At 44.6% G+C, this 22,095-nt stretch overlaps 1 protein-coding gene across 2 annotated transcripts in view; it reads left to right on the top strand.

The window, feature by feature from the left end:
- Positions 1 to 19,130, top strand: part of AXL (AXL receptor tyrosine kinase) — an 83,144-nt gene extending 64,014 nt beyond the window's left edge. The window contains exons 7-20 of one of the 2 annotated variants that reach the window (XM_063431311.1): positions 640 to 835; positions 5,118 to 5,257; positions 6,670 to 6,814; positions 6,908 to 6,934; positions 7,685 to 7,817; positions 7,894 to 7,985; positions 8,755 to 8,850; positions 11,330 to 11,407; positions 13,247 to 13,339; positions 14,658 to 14,782; positions 15,167 to 15,276; positions 15,722 to 15,881; positions 16,194 to 16,330; positions 16,520 to 19,130. In XM_063431311.1, the coding sequence (XP_063287381.1) occupies positions 640 to 835; positions 5,118 to 5,257; positions 6,670 to 6,814; positions 6,908 to 6,934; positions 7,685 to 7,817; positions 7,894 to 7,985; positions 8,755 to 8,850; positions 11,330 to 11,407; positions 13,247 to 13,339; positions 14,658 to 14,782; positions 15,167 to 15,276; positions 15,722 to 15,881; positions 16,194 to 16,330; positions 16,520 to 16,916 (1,929 nt within the window). In that variant the 3' untranslated portion in view covers positions 16,917 to 19,130. Of the gene's footprint in view, positions 1 to 639; positions 836 to 5,117; positions 5,258 to 6,669; positions 6,815 to 6,907; positions 6,944 to 7,684; positions 7,818 to 7,893; positions 7,986 to 8,754; positions 8,851 to 11,329; positions 11,408 to 13,246; positions 13,340 to 14,657; positions 14,783 to 15,166; positions 15,277 to 15,721; positions 15,882 to 16,193; positions 16,331 to 16,519 lie in introns of both variants that reach the window. The other variant, XM_063431310.1, reaches the window with a different exon arrangement.
- Positions 19,131 to 22,095: the final 2,965 nt, after the last annotated feature.

The following is a 22,095-nucleotide window of genomic DNA, read 5'->3' as shown; positions in this document are numbered from 1 at the left end:
CCCCCTATCCCTATGGACTATGGACTGCCAGGGACATGCAATGCCTGCTTTTTGGTACCTTACTTGTGAGTCGCTGACAGCTACTGCTAATATGTTAGAAACATCAGTAATCAGTGGCTGCTAATTCAAAGTAATTTTATAGTTGGTTGGGTTGCCTATAACTTAACGGCCATGTACCCAGGTTCTTTGCTGGTCTTTGGAAAATTGCCCCCAGTGTGGATTTGTCCTCTCTGCTTTAATCTCTTTATCTACTGAGTCCCTCTAATTTCTTATAGTTATAAAATACCAGGTTTGCGACTCAGTAACAGGTTTACGCTCAGCACTGTGGGGAGATCAGACCCTGTATTGTACAGTATGGGGGAGATCAGACCCTGTATTGTACAATGTGGGGGAGATCAGACTCTGTATTGAACAGTATGAGGATGATCAGGCTCTGTATTGTACACTATGGGGGAAATCAGACCCTGTATTGTATAGTGTGTGGAGATTAGTCTCTGTATTGTACAGTATTGGAACATCATATCTGTACTGTACTGTGGGTGGAAAGTCAATGCCCATATTGCATAGTCTCAATACGGTGTATTAGAAAATTTAGTTTCGAAGTCTTATATTAATCATCTTTTTCTGCTTCCTTTTTAGGCCGTTATCCCCCACACTGACTCTGGCACTGCACCCTATCGAAAGATATACCATCAGAACCTGAATGTTCCTCCCCACAGCCATGTAATCAGCGGCCTTGCCCCCTACTCCACGTATAATGTGCGCGTTGCCTGTCTGAGCAGTCAGGGCATCTCTCATTGGACCGACTGGGTGGAGATGAAAACCATGGAAGGAGGTATCATTGGGGTATATTTTGGGGGTTTCTGATTATTTTCATATTCTCAAATAAAAAACAATCAAATATTGCTACAAACTGTAAATATTCGGAGCATTGGCAATGCCTCCATGGTGAAGTACGGGAGCCCAACTCCTGTGAGTTATAGAGGAAGGTAAATTAATTTTTTTATAATGGTTGCCAACATGTTCATATGCGTGATGAATACAGGAGATGAGGAATGAATTAAAAGGGTGCAAGGGGTGAGAAAAAGGGGTGCATGGGGTGCAGAGCAACTAGGCATCTCATCAGAGGCGTAACTAGAAAGCCCAGTGTGAAAATTGCCCTGGGCCCCTCCCCATGTGTTTCATTCCCCCTCCGCCTCTCCAATTGTTTCATCTCCTCCCCAGCCCCTCCATGTGTCTCAATCCCAGCCAGACCCTACATGTGTATCATTCTCTTCCCCTCAGCACCTCCATGTGTCTTATTTCCTCGTCCCCCAGACCCTCATTCCCTCCCCCAGCCCCTTCATGTGTATCATTTACTCCTCCCAGCCCCTCCTTGTGTATCATACCCGCAGCATCCCCTCCATGTGTATCATTCCCTCCCAGCCCCTCCACGTGTCTCATTCCTTCCCACCAGCCCCTCCATGTTTCCCATTCTCTCCCCCCAGCCCCTCCATGTGTTCCATTCCTCCCAGCCCCTCCATGTATTAAATATACAATCTATAAATGAAAAAAGTACAATAGTGTAATATTGTAAAACTCCATAAAACGTTGGTGATAATATTGCACTCACAGGACTAAAATTAATTACAGGCAGATAAAGGTATCTTTAAAAGATGAATCCTTCTGTTCTTCTCTCTTATCCTCTAAGTACTACACTGTTATACTTTTTTTGGTTTATAGATTGTATATTTAAAGGGACACTGTAGGCACCCAGACCACTTCAGCTAATTGAAGTGGTCTGGATTCTGTGACCCTTTTGCACTGTAAGTCTCTAGAGGGCTTCCGGAATCCAAACTGACTTTTGGTCTGTTATCTGACGCTGGACATCCTCACGAACCTCAAGCGTCAGCTTTTCCCCAAAGGAAAGCATTGAATAATGCTTTCCAATGGGCAGGACTATTGCGCATTAGGTCTCCCCCGCTGTGTGACATCAGCGGGGGAGGAGTGAGGTACATCGGCGCTGGATTCAGGTACATTTTAACCCCTTCAACGCTACGGGAGGGGGGCGCCAGGCAGGTGGGGACCTATTTACCCTATAGTGCCAGGAAAACGGCTTTGTTTTCCTGACACTATAGGATCCCTTTAATATTTTCATACAGAACATAGGAGGAATCTTCTCTTACAATCTCAACATTTTATCCTAAGGGGTAAAAAATTTTTTATCCCACTTTCTGGTATACACTTTGGTATTTATTTTATATTTGTATTATTTGTATACAGCCCTTCCATGTGTATCATTCCCCTCCAGACCCTCCATGTATTCTATTCCCTCCCATTCCAGCCCCTCCATGTGTATCATTCCCCCCCCCAGAACCTCCATGTGTCCCATTCCCTTCCCCCACCCCTTCATGTATCTCTTCCCCTCTCTTTCTGGACCTGTTTACTGCCATGGAACCCATCTGACAGGAAGTGCTCTCTCAATGAGCACTTCCTGTCAGATTACACAAAATTTTATTTACTTATAATAATTTGAAGAAAAAAATTAAGAGTTACGGGCTGTTTATTGATTAATACTCTGCCTGAAATATTCACATATGACATAAATGAACTAAATTCATCAAACTGGTCAATGTGCGTAATGGGCACTTTATCTGATATGTGGGAACAAGGTAATGTGTTATAAGTTTCCACATTGCAACAGAGATATGGTCTACCTCCAAGATAATTATTTGCATATTTGAGAGTGAAAAATTTCGTAACTAAAAACCAGATATTAGAATCTCCCCAGATCTTAGACACGATGGCCTGTGCTGGGGGGAAGTAGACAGAACGCTAAGATATAAAACATTCTTAATGACATAATTCCATATGATACATTGCTAGCACTTTATTAAATACTGGGATAAAAATTCTGATAAAACCTTTTCGATTGAACAATGGCAGGAGAGTATACATCTGATTAGAAAGAATATTCATTGTGTAACTGTAAACTGTTCTACTATTTGTACAAGATTAAAGTATAGAGATTGACATAGATAGGGTCTCATGTACCATATCTGGTGGGAATGCACACTCCTGAGTAAATTAAAGGAACATCTTATATTATTACTAAATAATATCTTTAATCCTATTAATCATATCTCCCCCAAACATCCATGTTAAATCTAAAGCTCTCGGTGTACATAAGAACCATAAGGAACTAATCGTTCATACTTGATCTGCGTAGCTAGGAATTAGAAAATTCCTTCTGAAATAAATTGGTTTGACATAATCAATCGAATGGATTACAGATGTTCTATGGAACGTGGATGCTACGTTTCTATTGGCCAATCAGATAAGCATAAATGCATTTGGGCTTCTTGGGTAAACAGACATTGAAATAAAACATAAACCTTTTCCTCGATCCTTACTCCACTTGCTTGGGGTTCTAATCTTTCAACGTATAACTTAGTCCTGTATGAATGCTGTATGCATGGAATGTAAGGGTTTGTATCAAAGAAAGAATCGAACTTGGAGAATCATTTATCTTATACATTATTTTATCAAACTGTTAATCTTTCATCATTCTTGTGCTGTATAAAAAAATGAAAAAACAAAAACATAAATAATTATTTATAATAAGAAAAATGATATATATATATATATATATATATATATATATATAAAAAAACATGTATATATATAAATATGTATATAATTAACAGTACACTGATAGGCCTGTTTTTGCCCACTTTTGGTTTGTCTGAATAGTTATGTATATGAAGAACCCAATCACAATTGCCCACCTAATCATCCCAATGCTCCACCTCCCTGTTTACTTACCCCTACCCTGGGCTGCCGTCGGAAGTCGTGGAGCCCCTTACTGGACTATTTAGTGGGACTGCCTGGCACACACTCCCAGATATGGGCACACAAAAAACTGACAGATACACACACACACATTGCCAGACGTACGCTACATGGGTAACAGTTACAGCTCCGTGCAAGGTTTTTCTATCAAACACAGACACGTACGTCCATATTTCTAGATATCTCCTGTTTTCTTGTCTTATTGCAGCAGGAGAGTGACATCCTTGGGATCTAGTGATAATAATAGTGATGCAACCATAAGCTCAGTATGGTCTTAAAGGACCGCATTTTGGGCCCCAATGCTAGGCAGGACCCCTGAGCGCAACATGTACTGTCATGCCCTGATGGCAACCCTGCCTCCACCAACCTAGTTACCTAGACCTACCAACCCATATATGGCACTGAAAAGTAGTGCCCCTGGGGTCAGTGACCATCCATGCAGGAGATACTTATGCATCCTTGTTAATAAGACCTTCTGGAGGACAGAAAGATAAAATTTTACTTTAATATAATTTCGTGTTATTATAGTTTAAAACAAGGTCGACTTGCCCTCCAGTTTCTCATTAGATCTCTCTGTATGTGGTGAGTGGCTCCACACATGGAAAGGGAGATGATCATTAAATCAGTGTTGGGTTAGTCTTGGAGACAAAATACAGAGATATTTTATTGTTTAACTTCTCATGCAATTAAAAAACTATTGAGCACAATATTTACCAAATGCAAACTCTAAAAGCCAGAACGGATCAGGACAGACAGGAAATGTGGCTTGCCTACATAGCTAGCATTCTTTTAATTCCACGTTCCTCTCTGTACATCTCACTGTATGTCTCTTTCCTTCTTTAGTCATTCCCCACTCTGTCAGTCTGTCTGTCCACATCCCTGTCACTCTCCCACTCCTTGTCTGTCTGTCCATTTCCCTATGAGTCTATTTGCTGTCCGTCTACGGTGTCGATTAAAGTCTCACACGTGTATCGGCTCCCGATAAGTCATTTAACGCTTTGGATAGATTTCATTAGAATCGTTATCAGGAGCCGAAAAATATTGTTTCAAATGTCTAATCCAAATCCTATATTTTGAAAATATAATTCAGTCCCATGTTATGGGCACATAGCCCACATATAATATATTGAGGCAGATAGGCATAATAGTATTCACGTCCATTGATCGAGTTCCCATATTTCTGTGATGTATGATATGAGCCTAGCTTTAATGTGCTAATACACAGAGTTCCTCTATTTATCTCAGGTTTATAAACCACATGATTTTTATTTTCTGTCTTCCACTAGTTCCTTCTGGGCCTCCTGAAAATGTAACTGCGATCCGGAATGGGACAGTCACTATTGTGACATGGGGAGAACCCAAGGTCTTAATCAATGGTGTACTGCGGGGTTACAAACTGGCGTATCAAACCAAGGATGAAGCCGAGGTAGAATAGATAAATATGCTGTGTATACATTGCATGGTGTAGTAGTGTATACATGGTGTGGTGTAGTAGTGTATACCTTGCATAGTGTAAAAGGTATACATGGCCTGGGGCAGTAGTGTATACATGGTGTGGTGCAGTAGGTATACAAGGCATGGTGTAGAAGTGTATACATGGTGTGGTGTAGTAGGTATACGTGGTGTGGTGTAGTAGTGTATACGTGGCGTACTGGTTTAGTAGGTATACATGGTGTGGTGTAGTAGTGTATACATGGTGCGGTGTAGTAGTGTATACGTGGCGTAGTACTGTATACATGGTGTAAAAGGTATACATGGCGTGGTGTAGTAGGTATACATGGCGTGGTTTAGTAGGTATACATGGCGTGGTGTAGTAGTGTATACATGGAGTGGTGTAGTAGTGTATACATGGAGTGGTGTAGTAGTGTATACATGGAGTGGTGTAGTAGTGTATACATGGCGTGGTGTAGTAGTGTATACATGGCGTGGTGTAGTAGTGTATACATGGCGTGGTGTAGTAGTGTATACATGGCGTGGTGTGGTAGAGTATACCTGGCATGGTGTAGTAGAGTTTATATGGCGTGGTGTAGTAGTGTATATGGCGTAGTGTAGTAGTGTATATGTGACGTGGTGTATAGTGTGTTCGATTGGCGGTTGCTATACTATGCCTATGTTTTGTATAAATGCCATGGTCTTGTAGTGTGTGCAGTGGAGTTTATTATTAATATTTGCATTCATTTGTCAATGTTTTCTGTAACGCTTTACACTTACACAATGGAGTTATTTATCAACCATTAGTTAACAGACAGAAATAATGTAATGTTGTCAGACGCTAGAGGTGAAGAAGATCCTATTCAGATAAGCTAACACTCTAGGAGGAATTGTCAAAGGAAGAAGAATAAAATGTTGGGTGGAACGAGAGCTTGGTAGATGGGTAAATAATACAATGTTTGTGTGTGGTTAAACTGGTAAAACCTCTGTGTGGACGAACCATAGAATAGAGCGAGAGAGAGTGTAATGGGCTACAGAAACACGGCTGACTGGTGGAAGGACGGGAGAGATAATATAACGAGAGAAGCGTCACACAGGAAGATCGTAATGTTTCCTAAATAAGGAATGGATTCTCGGGACAGTCTAATAGCACAGGGTAGGGAATTCCTCTGATAGATGTGGGCTTCAAGAATTTCTATATATGAGTATTAGCAATGTGGGAACAACGTCAAAATAAGGTCTCTCGTAGAGCAAAGGGAGTGGGACGGGGTACATTTGTGAATTAGAGAAGAAAGGTAATGAGTGTAACTGTTCACCCTTTACCTATACTGGGGGGTATCATGTGATGGTGGGGTACTAAAGGCTGGTAACAATCTAAGTAGTTGATACGATGTTTTTATGTTGCAGGTGGTAGTCGATGCTGGTCTAAATAATGAAATAACGTTGGAGATGGTCTATCCAGTCAATAATCTGACTGTTAAGGTCGCAGCTTACACTATCGCTGGTGATGGGCCATGGAGTGAGCCCGTGGTGGAATCTCGGAGGACTTATGGTAGACACTTTTCCTTGTCTGGTGTTATCTCAGTCTGGTGTTTTTTTTCTGTCGCATTTTATCAGTCATTGAACTCATTTCTTGTCTTTTCAGATGGATCCATAGGTCTTTTTATTGAAGGTAAAGAAGGTTAGATTTGCAATTCTACATTTTATTGGGATATAGATTGCTTAAGGCATTTAATTTATTTTAGATGTAAAGGGACACTCCACTGCCCAAATAAATAAAATAATTAAAATCACTGTTTAGTGTATATGCAACCACAAATTATTTGATTATGCATGTTTTTCATTGGGGATATATCGAAAAACTGCTTGATAATTATGCAGATCTCTTGTCTGCAGCCTTGGTAAGCCCTCCCCTTCTAACCATGCCCAGACTTGCTGTCCAATCACAGACTTCCCAATGCAGCTCAATGAGAAGTGTTTGTAAGCCAGGTGCTCTGGACAATTGTTGCCTCTTGAGGTCAGCTGCAATGAGCTAAACCAACCAGGAAGTAACAGGAACGGTTGTGATTGACAGCCAGGGAGGTGTACAGCACACATGAGATGGGAAATGGGTTAACATCGAGGGATTAAAAAAAATGGCCCAGTGGGACATTTGGGCTTAGACAGGACTTGAAGAGTCCTTCCATACAGACATTAGGAACAAGTGATTTGTGTCTGAGACGTTAAGCCTGTATCTCAGCAGCAGTCATTGTCATGAACTCTGTGCTGATGAGACCTGTGACCTTGCAGCTCCTTCCATACCATTTGGCAAATGTATCATGCTTAAAGACACAAGTCACATAAACAATGTTGTGATTTCTCATTGTAGTTTATATGCCAGTCATGCACACCACCTTGATTGAAATGTGTTTTATTTCTTCAGCTGTCACAGATTATGCCCCCACCTTTTCTGGGCACTGGTGGTATGTGGTCTTGGCCATTGCTGTTGCATTTTTGTCTGCCATATTAGTTGTCCTCTTTTTGGCACGTCTCAGAAAGAAGGAAACACGTTATGGGTGAGTCTTGGATCCTGGCGATTGTGGGAAAAGCATGTTTTGATGATGATAAATAGATGTATATTTGTGGTTTCAGGGAAGCTTTTGAGCCAACAGTTGAACAAGGCGAACTTGTCGTCCGTTATCGAGTGAAGAAGTCTTACAGTCGAAGGACCACAGAGGCCACATGTAAGATAAACAACGTTGCCATGCTACAGAAATATCTCAGCAGACACATCACAGGTTACAACGCTCCATTCTACTCACTTTCCCCTCTCCAAGAAAGCCATCAGGCACCCACGATGAAGACATAGGGAGAACCCAAAAATCATGTAACTGTTCGGATTTCCTCTCTACAAAGAGCATAGGGCATCATACAGACTTGTTTCAAATTTACTGCATATTTGGTCAAGATTTTTGTTATTTTATAGTGAGAATTCTTTATCAAAATTAATACCGCGTAAGGGAACTAGTAGTTTGTGAGGGATTATAGTTGGGCTGGGAGAACCACAGGGGAACTCTTCGTTCTTTGGCCAATCGCCAGGAAAAGATTGCTCGTGTATTTTTCTTTGTGCTGTGTCACCATCGTGATCCAAAGCATGACATAGTCCCAAACACACTCCTTCCCAGTGGTCCCCTCCACCCTATTACAGCATCGACAGAGCAGTCTACAGACGTGTGCTGGGTGTTAATAGGACTGGGTTCAGCTTCCCGATAACCAGAGGCCTCTTTCAAAGTTTAGGGGGATTGGGAAGACTCTCGTTCCTTTACCAGTTCTGCATCATGTCTTCCAGAAGGCTGTCCAGTTTTTCAAATACATTAGCTGAGATACTATTTAGAGGAAAATTGCCTTTTTCTAATACTCAGTTTTAGCATGTTTTTCACAAGTAGCAGTTTTAATCACACTCACTCTGTCATTGCTTTCAGTACCAGGATTAACTCATTGTTTCCCCACCAGTAAACAGACTGGGCATCAGTGATGACCTTAAGGAAAAGCTGCGGGATGTTATGGTGGATAGACACAAGCTGGCTCTTGGCAAGACGTTGGGAGAAGGTGGGTTGTAATTATCTGTGATTTTCTATCATTCTGTTATCATTCTTATTTTACAGTGAAAATAAAGTGAAAGCACCCTCATGCCTCATATATTTACACGGAGAGTGGAGGCAGGGACTTGCTATTTTAGTACGAAAAGGTGCCACTTGAGGCTTTAATGTAGGATTTTGTTTTAAGGGATGCAATCAATATTGGTGCCGTACCGTTGCTTGTGGTCCTTTGAAGTTGTAAGATCTTTATTAGTTACAGATATTTGGGCATTTCATGGCTGTGTACATTGGTAACATGTGTGCCAGGGTACAGGCCATTACTTTGGCATGTGGGCATTTTATGGACCAAGTTTAGAAAGCGTTACACCAACACACATGTAAGATTGTTAGCAGCTGAAAGCTGACATGTTTTCCAAAGTGGGAGATTTTTCCATAAGACCCTGAAGCTCCTGTTTCGTGGAACCCACTTCCGTTCTCTGTCTTATCCTACACGCTCTGGAAAAGCAATCAAAAAACAGTCGTTGGTCTAATGGCTTCCTCTAACACCTCCTGGGAGGCTGAACTCAGCCAAAACTGCCAGACTTGTTCCTGCCAGGATGTTATACAGGCCCGTTAACCCATTCACAGCCAACAAACATTAAAGTCCATCTATCGGTCCCAGCAGGAATTCCCAACCACTGCAACTCCCATCATGCTCACACAACCACTGCAACTCCCAGCAGGAATTCCCAACCACTGCAACTCCCATCATGCTCACACAACCACTGCAACTCCCAGCAGGAATTCCCAACCACTGCAACTCCCAGCATGCTCACACAACCACTGCAACTCCCAGCAGGAATTCCCAACCACTGCAACTCCCAGCATGCTCACACAACCACTGCAACTCCCAGCAGGAATTTCCAACCACTGCAACTCCCAACATGCTCACGCAACCACTGCAACTCCCAGCAGGAATTCACAACCACTGCAACTCCCAGCATGCTCACACAAGCACTGCAACTCCCAGCAGGAATTCACAACCACTGCAACTCCCAGCAGGAATTCACAACCACTGTAACTCCCAGCATGCTCACACAACCACTGCAACTCCCAGCAGGAATTCCCAACCACTGCAACTCCCAGCATGCTCACACAACCACTGCAACTCCCAGCAGGAATTCCCAACCACTGCAACTCCCAGCATGCTCACACAACCACTGCAACTCCCAGCAGGAATTTCCAACCACTGCAACTCCCAACATGCTCACGCAACCACTGCAACTCCCAGCAGGAATTCACAACCACTGCAACTCCCAGCATGCTCACACAAGCACTGCAACTCCCAGCATGCTCACACAAGCACTTCAACTCCCAGCAGGAATTCACAACCACTGCAACTCCCAGCAGGAATTCACAACCACTGCAACTCCCAGCAGGAATTCACAACCACTGAAAATCCCAGCATGCTCACGCAACCACTGCAACTCCCAGCATGCTCACACAACCACTGCAACTCCCAGCATGCTCACGCAAACACTGCAACCCCCTGCATGCTCACACAACCCTTGCAACTCCCAGCATGCTTACACAACCACTGCAACTCCCACTAGGAATTCACAACCACTGCAACTCCCAGCATGCTTACATAACCACTGCAACTCCCACCATGCTCACACAACCACTGCAACTCCCACCATGCTCACACAACCACTTCAACTCCCAGCATGCTTGCACAACCAATGCAACTCCCAGCATACTCACAAAAACACTGCAACTCCCAGCATGCTTACATAACCACTGCAACTCCCAGCATGTTCGCACAACCACTGCAACTCCCACCATGATTGCACAACCACTGCAACTCCCAGCATGTTCGCACAACCACTGCAACTCCCACCATGATTGCACAACCACTGCAACTCCCAAAACAAATTAGAAAAGTCTCATATTGTCAATTTAGTAAATAACTCCCCTAGTGTATGGATGTGATCTCAGCAGGGATGCGCTATGTTCATTAGCTCAAAGTAAAAACAGGAAACAAGACAAATTGGGGAGAAACAAAAATGTAGCCAGGCCTGTCGCTCACTATGGAACTGTAACATTGTGACTGCAAATCCCAGCACTCCAAAATCACTGCAAATCTCAACACTCCAAAATCACTGCAAATCTCATCACTCCAAAATCACTGCAAATCTCATCACTCCAAAACCACTACAAATCCCAGCACTACAAAACAATTATTTTATTATTTATACAGTGCCAGCACATTGTGTAGTGCTGTCCAATGGGATCTCACTCTCACCTGCCCACTGCAAACCTCAGCACTCCACTCAAACAACTACAAATACTAATATTCTCATGAGACTATACAAACCAACCTGTACAATCTCCACCGTGTGATAGGATTCCTGCATTTATTTAAATGCTCTTGCTTTAGCATAACCTGTTATAACTGTTTCATTATGTGACCCTGTAATCTCTAATAACAATCTATTTTCACGCTACAGGGGAATTTGGCTCGGTCATGGAAGGTCAATTAAACCAGGATGAGTACATTCTCAAGGTGGCTGTAAAGACAATGAAGAGTAAGTCATGATGCGAGGAAACCTGCATGTCCCATAGCTCCTTCTGTCTGTGTCACCCTGCAGTGGGAGAGACAGACTCCGTGTCCCATAGCTCCTTCTGCCAGTGTCACCCTGCAGTGGGAGAGACAGACTCCGTGTCCCATAGTTCCTTCTGTCTGTGTCACCCTGCAGTGGGAGGGACAGACTGTGTGTCCCATAGCTCCTTCTGTCTGTGTCACCCTACAGTGGGAGGGACAGACTGTGTGTCCCATAGCTCCTTCTGTCTGTGTCACCCTGCAGTGGGAGGGACAGACTGTGTGTCCCATAGCTCCTTCTGTCTGTGTCACCCTGCAGTGGGAGGGACAGACTCCGTGTCCCATAGCTCCTTCTGTCTGTGTCACCCTGCAGTGGGAGGGACAGACTCTGTGTCCCATAGCTCCTTCTGTCTGTGTCACCCTGCAGTGGGAGGGACAGACTCCGTGTCCCATAGCTCCTTCTGTCTGTGTCACCCTGCAGTGGGAGGGACAGACTCTGTGTCCCATAGCTCCTTCTGTCTGTGTCACCCTGCAGTGGGAGGGACAGACTCTGTGTCACCCTGCAGTGGGAGGGACAGACTCCGTGTCCCATAGTTCCTTCTGTCTGTGTCACCCTGCAGTGGGAGGGACAGACTGTGTGTCCCATAGCTCCTTCTGTCTGTGTCACCCTACAGTGGGAGGGACAGACTCCGTGTCCCATAGCTCCTTCTGTCTGTGTCACCCTGCAGTGGGAGGGACAGACTGTGTGTCCCATAGCTCCTTCTGTCTGTGTCACCCTGCAGTGGGAGGGACAGACTCTGTGTCCCATAGCTCCTTCTGTCTGTGTCACCCTGCAGTGGGAGGGACAGACTCCGTGTCCCATAGCTCCTTCTGTCTGTGTCACCCTGCAGTGGGAGGGACAGACTCTGTGTCCCATAGCTCCTTCTGTCTGTGTCACCCTGCAGTGGGAGGGACAGACTCTGTGTCACCCTGCAGTGGGAGGGACAGACTCCGTGTCCCATAGCTCCTTCTGTCTGTGTCACCCTGCAGTGGGAGGGACAGACTCTGTGTCCCATAGCTCCTTCTGTCTGTGTCACCCTGCAGTGGGAGGGACAGACTCTGTGTCCCATAGCTCCTTCTGTCTGTGTCACCCTGCAGTGGGAGGGACAGACTCTGTGTCACCCTGCAGTGGGAGGGACAGACTCCGTGTCCCATAGCTCCTTCTGTCTGTGTCACCCTGCAGTGGGAGGGACAGACTCTGTGTCCCATAGCTCCTTCTGTCTGTGTCACCCTGCAGTGGGAGGGACAGACTGTGTCCCATAGCTCCTTCTGTCTGTGTCACCCTGCAGTGGGAGGGACAGACTCTGTGTCCCATAGCTCCTTCTGTCTGTGTCACCCTGCAGTGGGAGGGACAGACTCTGTGTCCCATAGCTCCTTCTGTCTGTGTCACCCTGCAGTGGGAGGGACAGACTCTGTGTCCCATAGTTCCTTCTGTCTGTGTCACCCTGCAGTGGGAGGGACAGACTCCGTGTCCCATAGCCCCTTCTGTCTGTGTCACCCTGCAGTGGGAGGGACAGACTCCGTGTCCCATAGCTCCTTCTGTCTGTGTCACCCTGCAGTGGGAGGGACAGACTCCGTGTCCCATAGCTCCTTCTGTCTGTGTCACCCTGCAGTGGGAGGGACAGACTCTGTGTCCCATAGTTCCTTCTGTCTGTGTCACCCTGCAGTGGGAGGGACAGACTCTGTGTCCCATAGCTCCTTCTGTCTGTGTCCCTTCTTGCAGGGGTTTAAGTAACATTCCCACCAGTTATTGTACATATCCCAGATTCCTCCTTTTCTCGTTCAGTTGCTATCTGCACCCGCACTGAGATGGAAGACTTCCTGAGCGAAGCTGTCTGCATGAAAGAGTTTGACCATCCTAACGTAATGCGCCTGATCGGTGAGTGAAATCAACACATGTTCAGCAATACAATTAAAATGGAAATGTATTTATTTGTAAAGCCAGACCGTATACACGTTGTTGGTAGTGGAGGGGTTAAGCTGCATTTTCTTGGGAAGTTGAGAATGTCTGATGAAGTGGGAGGTTGTCATGAAATGTTGCAAATCAGAAAATAAATGTATTGGAAAACACCCTTGTTTCTGGAGTTACTGTGCCACATGCCCAGATTTCATGTACGGCGCTGCCATCTAGTGGCTAAATGTTGGAACAATTATTTTATGTATCAAGCACTTCCCAGTGGATACATTTCTCCTCTTTGGTAATGAGATATTATGCAATGTCCATCTGATTTTGGGTGGAACTCTTTTTGCAATTTACACCAGAAATCTTGAAGTTATGACAATCAGAATGCCATTAACCCTTTAAATGGTATATCAGCCAGCCTTAATCATTTATACTGCCTTAAAGGAACACTGTGGGCACTATAACAACTTCATCTTATTGAAGTTGGTATAGTACAATAATCATATATCCCCCCCACCCCTACGTATTTTAATAGTTTGAATGCTTGAAAAAGCAGCTTCAAGCCACCCCCCAAGCCCTCTGAATCTGCTCTCATACCTAGTCATACAGTGATGTCACACGCGCAAACACAGTGTAATTCGCGACTTGTCATTGAGAATCATTGCATCCGACGATTCTCTCTGACAAGATTCTGATTGACAGATACATCAGAGTGCTGCGCATGCGCCTACGCCCCCATTGCTTCTCTATGAGATACTCAGGATTGGACCAGCACACTGGAGGTGGCACCGCTGCTGATGGAAAGGTGTGTAAAATCATATTTTGTCTTAGAGTTTACACTGTGAATGGCGGGAGGACGGAGACAGAAGGGCTATAGCTTTAAGAATACAGGCTTGTATTTCTAACGCTATAGTGTTCCTTTATTTATCATAAAACATCCCTGATGGACTCAATAGCAATTCACACTTGCACTAACAATGAAAGTACTGTAAGTTTCTTATTAACTAAGCATCAAGTGATGCCAAGTGAGCTGAAAAGATAACTTTAGGTACCATTAGACAATTAGAAAGACGTTAAAAGTCATCTCAGATGCAACCTTTTCCTATTTGGACTATTTTATCTTGAATATTGTAAGCCAGCTATCTGTTATCCACGACTCGTTGTTTAGTGAATTAATTCCTTGTCACATACCTGACAATTCAATTAATTGAAAGGAATAATATGAAGGAGAACCATCACCTGCTTGGGCTGAGCCCTTTCAAACTGTGCTTTCTCATTGTTCCCCATATTGCAGGGGTGTGTCTGCAGAATACAGAGAATGAGGGGTACCCTTCGCCAGTGGTTATTTTGCCCTTTATGAAACATGGAGATCTGCACAGCTTCCTTCTCTATTCACGACTAGGAGAAATCCCGTCTGCTGTGAGTACCCATTACTGTACCTTTTTATTTTATGCTGTCAGCCATTTTGAATTCTGGACACCTAACTAGTCCCCATCTTCTTAATTTGCTCTGTCCTTAGTAGAGCAACCTTCTAACCCATTCTCCTTTATAGTAAGCGTTCTTCTAGAGCAGTGGTTCCCAACCTAGTCCAGGATTTAGGGATTACCCAGTTGTGTCTAAGGTGTTTTTATAAAAGTAAAAAAAAATAACTTTGTCACCATAGGGGTAATTCCTAAATCTTGGACTGGTAGGGAGTAGTTCAGGACTGGGTTGGGAACCCCTGTTCTACAGGAATAAGGATTCTGGTAGAGGAGTAATACGGGTTTACGGTTTCATGTGACAATCTTTCTTCTCTGTACCCAGTTTCTTCCCACTCAAACACTGGTAAAATTCATGGTCGATGTTGCTAGTGGTATGGACTATCTCAGCAGTAAGAATTTCATCCACAGAGACCTGGCGGCCAGAAACTGCATGTAAGTTTCCCAGAAATTAAAGTAAATGAACCAGGTCTGCTTTGCCTCCTCGTTTTTTCTGTCATTCGTTGTTACTTTATCACTTTATTCTTCATTCACTCTCTTTCACCTTCACCTATAACTCCTTGTCTCTGACCCATTTTGCAGCACTCAGATCTTAATACATGTCTCACTCATTCTCCTCATCTCCTCCTGTTATTAAACCCGTGTTCCTTGCATATTAGCTTTTTTTCATTAGTATCTTGTTTTTTCCGTGTTTCTCTCAGTTTTATTCTCAATCTCATGCCCCACCATGTCTTGCTTAAATGTTTCCTCGTCAGAATGGGCTTCTTTTCTTACTCTCGCCTTCTGTACGGTTGCCTTAGAACCATCTGAACCACTTAATTGCATTGATCTGTCATTCATTGGTCACTTTCTTTCTCTCACGTGATGATCATCCCACCAGGTTGAATGAGAATATGAATGTATGCGTGGCAGATTTTGGTCTGTCCAAGAAAATCTACAATGGAGATTACTATCGCCAAGGTCGGATTGCAAAAATGCCAGTGAAATGGATTGCAATAGAGAGTCTGGCTGACAGAGTCTACACTACCAAAAGTGATGTGGTGAGAGGCGTTTACCGGACAATAGCCATATGTTTAAAGAGTTAAAGGAAAAGTCCAGTGTTTCAGTAAAGTGATGTAATGACAGCGACATGTTTACTCATTTATAAAAACAGTCCCATGCTACTGGGACAGTTCCGAGTTTCAGTAAAGTGACCTAATGTTAGTTAGATATGTAATCAGTTAAAGGGACAGTCTTGAGTTTTAGTAAAGTCGCCTAATGGTAGTGACATGTTTAATCGGTTAAAGATTCCATAGAGGAGCAAAGTGTATGAGATATACAATTTATAACTTTTCCCTTCATACTTGTCTTAGTGGTCATTTGGTGTCACCATGTGGGAGATTGCTACACGAGGCCAGACACCATACCCTGGTGTGGAGAACAGCGAAATTTACGATTATTTGAGGCAAGGGAACCGCTTGAAGCAACCCCCAGATTGTCTGGATGGACTGTGAGTCTGAAATCATGTTTCTATAAATGGCAAAATCAACATAGTAATCAAAGCTGAAAGCTCTTGGGCTCAGCCACATAAGCCTTGTTTATCAGTGAGCCTTATTATCTTACAGGTTGTCTGTTTAACATTGGACAGTGGTTGACTTTATAAAGCATTGCATTGATAGATGCTTTCGTCCTCTCCCAGGTATGAGCTGATGTCCAGCTGTTGGCAACTTAATTCTAAGGACAGGCCATCTTTTGAGATACTCCATGGGGAGCTGGAAAAACTCCTCAAGAACCTTCCACCAGCCAAGGATCCCGAGGAGATTCTGTACGTAAACATGGAAGATCCTAGCATGCCTTCATCTAATGATGATGGTGAATTGGGAGCAGTCGGTGGTTTAGATGCAAAGGATCTAGGGGATGACATTTTTATGAAGACCAGTTCAATTACAGCCGAAGTACACCACTCAGAGAATGCTAACCGCTATGTCATGTGTCCAGCCCGTGAAACCACACGACTTATGGGACTCTCAGCATCCACGGACCATCCACTGTACTTGGAAGAAGGGACTATTGAAGAGGTGACCCAAGGATATTAGACATGAACTCAAAGCAAGTTGTGCTTAATGAGTCATCTTCATGCATTCTGAAATCTAAGTCTGGTGTTAGTACATATACATGACCTTCTAACCTTCTGAAGAATGCGACCTTTTCAAAGCCCTAGGCAACTATTCCCGGTACATTTGAAGACAATATAATGGCTATTTTTACAATGTGTCTATCATACTGATGGTTCTCATTCTTGCTTGCTTTGAAGACATGTCTCCAAGAGCCCCCACAGTAATAGAATATGTATGAATAAAAGCCAGCTATCCACCTGTGATATGGCACGGATATCAGACAACGTACTTTACTGGTACTGAACTACTTCCACTTATCCATGGACAATTCTCAAGTAGGTACAAGAACTGTTTGTAATGAAACCAGCAGCAAAATCCATTGTGAATTCCTTAATCCATTAATTAGAATCAGAATCTTGCCTAGTGGCAGGGACTTGTTTCGAGCTTGCTCTGGGGCCAATAGATCTAATGGTTTCCTAGAACGTAAGATGAGGAGCAGTGCCTCGTGGTCCACATTATGATGACTGGTGCTGGTCTGGAAGATATGAGAGCAAACTAGGTCTAACTAGATACTATAGGAGCAGCGTATACAATCCAGCATTGATTTAACTTTGGCTTCTAGAACAAAGATCATTTTGGTGCATATTCCATAATAAACTATATTTACATCTTTCAGTATGTTCCAGAGAGACAATACACATTTGCCCAGTATTGTATTTACAGCTCTCTAAAATATAGTTCCCTGCAGTTGGAGGGTAAAACTCTGTGTCCCATAGCTCCTTCTGTCTGTGTCACCCTGCAGTGGGAGGGACAGACTCCGTGTCCCATAGCTCCTTCTGTCTGTGTCACTCTGCAGTGGGAGGGACAGACTCCGTATCCCATAGCTCCTTCTGTCTGTGTCACCCTGCAGTGGGAGGGATAGAATCTGTGTCCCATAGCTCCCTCAGTCTGTGTCACCCTGCAGTGGGAGGGACAGACTCCGTGTCCCATAGCTCCTTCTGTCTGTGTCACCCTGCAGTGGGAGGGACAGACTCCGTGTCCCATAGCTCCTTCTGTCTGTGTCACCCTGCAGTGGGAGGGACAGACTCCGTGTCCCATAGCTCCTTCTGTCTGTGTCACCCTGCAGTGGGAGGGACAGACTCCGTGTCCCATAGCTCCTTCTGTCTGTGTCACCCTGCAGTGGGAGGGACAGACTCCGTGTCCCATAGCTCCTTCTGTCTGTGTCACCATGCAGTGAGAGGGACAGATTCTAAGTCCCATAGCTCCTTCTGTCTGTGTCACCCTGCAGTGGGAGGGACAGACTCCGTGTCCCATAGCTCCTTCTGTCTGTGTCACCCTGCAGTGGGAGGGACAGACTCCGTGTCCCATAGCTCCTTCTGTCTGTGTCACCCTGCAGTGGGAGGGACAGACTCCGTGTCCCATAGCTCCTTCTGTCTGTGTCACCCTGCAGTGAGAGGGACAGACTCTGTGTCCCATAGCTCCCTCAGTTTGTGTCACCCTGCAGTGGGAGGGACAGACTCTGTGTCCCATAGCTCCCTCAGTCTGTGTCACCCTGCAGTGGGAGGGACAGACTCCGTGTCCCATGGCTCCTTCTGTCTGTGTCACCCTGCAGTGGGAGGGACAGACTCAGTGTCCCATAGCTCCCTCAGTCTGTCACCCTGCCCTGGGAGGGACAGACTCCATGTCCCATAGCTCCCTCTGTCTGTGTCACCCTGCAGTGGGAGGGACTGCCTGTGCAGTGTATCAGAGTTCCCAGCTGATTGCGCTGCTATCTCATATTTGGAAGTGACCATGCTGCAAGTGCCCTGTAACCACTTGATGTGCATTTCCATATATTTTTTTCATGCTACTATTTTGTTTACACTCACTGCCATGCTGTTTTAGCGATTTCCTGCATGTTTTTTGTATAAAAGTGGAGATTCATTAAAAAGCTGCAAAGTGCGATGACCCTGAAGACGCCTGTTTCATTATACAGCAGCTCGATCTCTCTTCATTTCTGTTAACCATCGATACAAATAACGTTAACACGGAGTCAACATTCCATCCGGGGCAAAGGCCGTGGATTTGACTATATTTTCTCCTATTTGCATCACGGTACAAAATGACAACACACTGTCTACCGACATGAACTGGACTATATGCCATAGTAAAGTGTAATATCGACCATACTATGCTGCCGGTCAATATACTTTTTAATAAAGTTCAGAATTACTTTTTCAGTATTGTGACATTTGTCCTTCGAGGACTGATTTTTTTTAGAAATGACATTAACCCCGAGAGTGCTGGGGGCAGCGTACGGTACAGTTGATTGGTCAGATTCCAGCATTCCTCTTACAGTCTGACACGACGGAACGCTCCAGACATTTGTGCAATCACGTTTTAAAAAAAATAAAAATAAATGTATATACATATTTTTGTATATGAAATGAAATATATATTTCTTTACACTTTGCTGTTAGAAAAGCTTGAACTGTCAAATAAATGCATTTTTAATCTATGTTTAATTTTTATTTTGTACATGTATAATTTTTAGTTGAGAAATAAACTCATTCCACACAATGAAAGAAATCTGTCTGTGACAATTTAGTATAATAGAGATTATATAACAGAGAGTATACAGTTTATATGGATCAAAACATAGAATTATAAGGAAAAATAGATTAATAGAAGGAGTTATAGGGAGGTTATGCAGAGTAATAGGAGGAGTTATACAGAGTAATAGGAGGAGTTATACAGAGTAATAGGAGGAGTTATAGAGGGTTATATGAGTAATAGGAAGAGTTATAGGAAGGGTTATACAGAGTCATAGGGGGAGTTATAGAGAGTTATAGGAGGGTTATATGCAAGCCCTGACTGGCCATCAGGCAAACCGGGCAAAGCTTGGTGTGAAACGATGGCCATGGGTCGAGGTCGACAGCGGAGATCTCTCCTGCCAGACCATGCAGAGCCAGCACTATCTATGACAGGCCGGTGGGGAGATCAACCCTCACCGGCCCATAGGAACTAAATTGCGTCAGGAGAGGAAGAGGGAAGAAGACCCGGAGGTTCTAGCCAGCAGCACCGCAGAGTTCTTTCTCTCACGTTGCTGTGGTTATCATGGCAATTCTCCTATCTCGTGAGAGTTCACTCCAGAATAAACCACAAGGGCTTGGAAGAAATGCCCACTCTCCTGGACCAAAGGTAAGAAGGGTGGGGTGGGGAGGGTGTAAAGTTTAAAATAATTAAATAATAAATAAATGTGCACTCCTCACACACACTGCACACCTATACACTAGATCACCGATATACACTACACAGATTCTACGACTTACAAACACTACCTTCCAGAAACACACTATATCCCTTATACATACAGTGCATCCCTCACACAGTGCACCTATCACACCCTGCACCTCTCACACAAACCCCACACCACTCCCTCACACACCCTACACCCCCACACACTACAACTGCATTGTGCTGCCTGGGTCCATGGATGAAATGCTGCCCCCCGCCCACCAAAACCGCGGCCACCCTTACACGGCCACATCCATGATGTTATGCAGTGTGTATAGTGAATGCAGACAGGGCCATCAGGGGCAACAACTATGGCTGTTGTCATGGGCCTGGCAGTCTTGGGGGCCTGGGCGCTTGTGCCTCACATTCCCAATGTGTAATGGCGGAACTGCCACCGGTGCAGCTGCACTAGGACCCGCACGCTGATAGGGCCCATCGGGTGGCCTATGCACTTAGGGCCACCCAATGGGCATATGTCTTCAGTGACACACCAACGCGGGAAAGAGGAGACAGAGAGGAGGGGAGAGCCAGACCGACTTCCAACAGCCCCAGCCACCCTCCTGCATCCAAAAGGTAAAAAACAGGAGGGTGGCTTAAAATGGCCTGCATGTGTGTGTGTGTGTCAGTATGTCTGTGTGTGTATCTGCTTGACACTGTGTGTATTTGTTTTTCTGACTGTATGTGTATTCTGTGTCAGTGTATATCTTAGTGTCTGAGTATCTGTGTGTGTCAATGTGGCTATATTTATGTGTGTATCTGTGTGTAACTAGGTGTCATTTTGTGTGTCTGTATTTGTAACGTGTCTGTCTGGTTGTGTATATGTCTATCAGTGTGTCAGTGTGTTTATCTGTGTATTTATGTGCCTGTGTATATGTGTACCAGTGTGTGTGAGTATGTGTATCAGTGTGTAAGTGTATACACTACACACATATACACACCTGCTTTCAAACACCAACATTCGCACACATACTCCATATAAAAATTTGCTTACATTCAAACACACATTGTGCATATATACACACTGCATCCGCTACACACACACTGCATCCACTACACACATACACTGCATCCACTACACACACCGCATCCACTACACACACACCGCATCCGCTACACACACACACTGCATCCACTACACACACACCGCATCCACTACACACACACACCGCATCCGCTACACACACACCGCATCCGCTACACACACACACACTGCATCTGCTACAAACACACACACCGCATCCGCTACACACACACACACTGCATCCGCTACACACACATACACACACTGCATCCACTACACACACACACACTGCATCCACTATACACACACACCGCATCCGCTACACACACATACACACACTGCATCCACTACACACACACACACACTGCATCCGCTACACACACACACGGCATCCGCTACACACACACTGCATCCACTACACACATACACTGCATCCACTACACACATACACTGCATCCACTACACACACCGCATCCACTACACACACCGCATCCACTACACACACACCGCATCCACTACACACACACCGCATCCGCTACACACACACTGCATCCACTACACACACACCGCATCCACTACACACACACCGCATCCGCTACACACACCGCATCCGCTACACACACCGCATCCGCTACACACACACCGCATCCGCTACACACACACACCGCATCCGCTACACACACACACTGCATCTGCTACAAACACACACACCGCATCCGCTACACACACATACACACACTGCATCCGCTACACACACATACACACACTGCATCCACTACACACACACACACTGCATGCACTATACACACACACCGCATCCGCTACACACACATACACACACTGCATCCACTACACACACAC

This window comes from Pelobates fuscus, chromosome 9 (genome assembly GCF_036172605.1).
Source record: "Pelobates fuscus isolate aPelFus1 chromosome 9, aPelFus1.pri, whole genome shotgun sequence".
Taxonomy (NCBI): Eukaryota; Metazoa; Chordata; class Amphibia; order Anura; family Pelobatidae; genus Pelobates; species Pelobates fuscus.
This window is presented reverse-complemented; position numbering and strand designations above follow the sequence as displayed.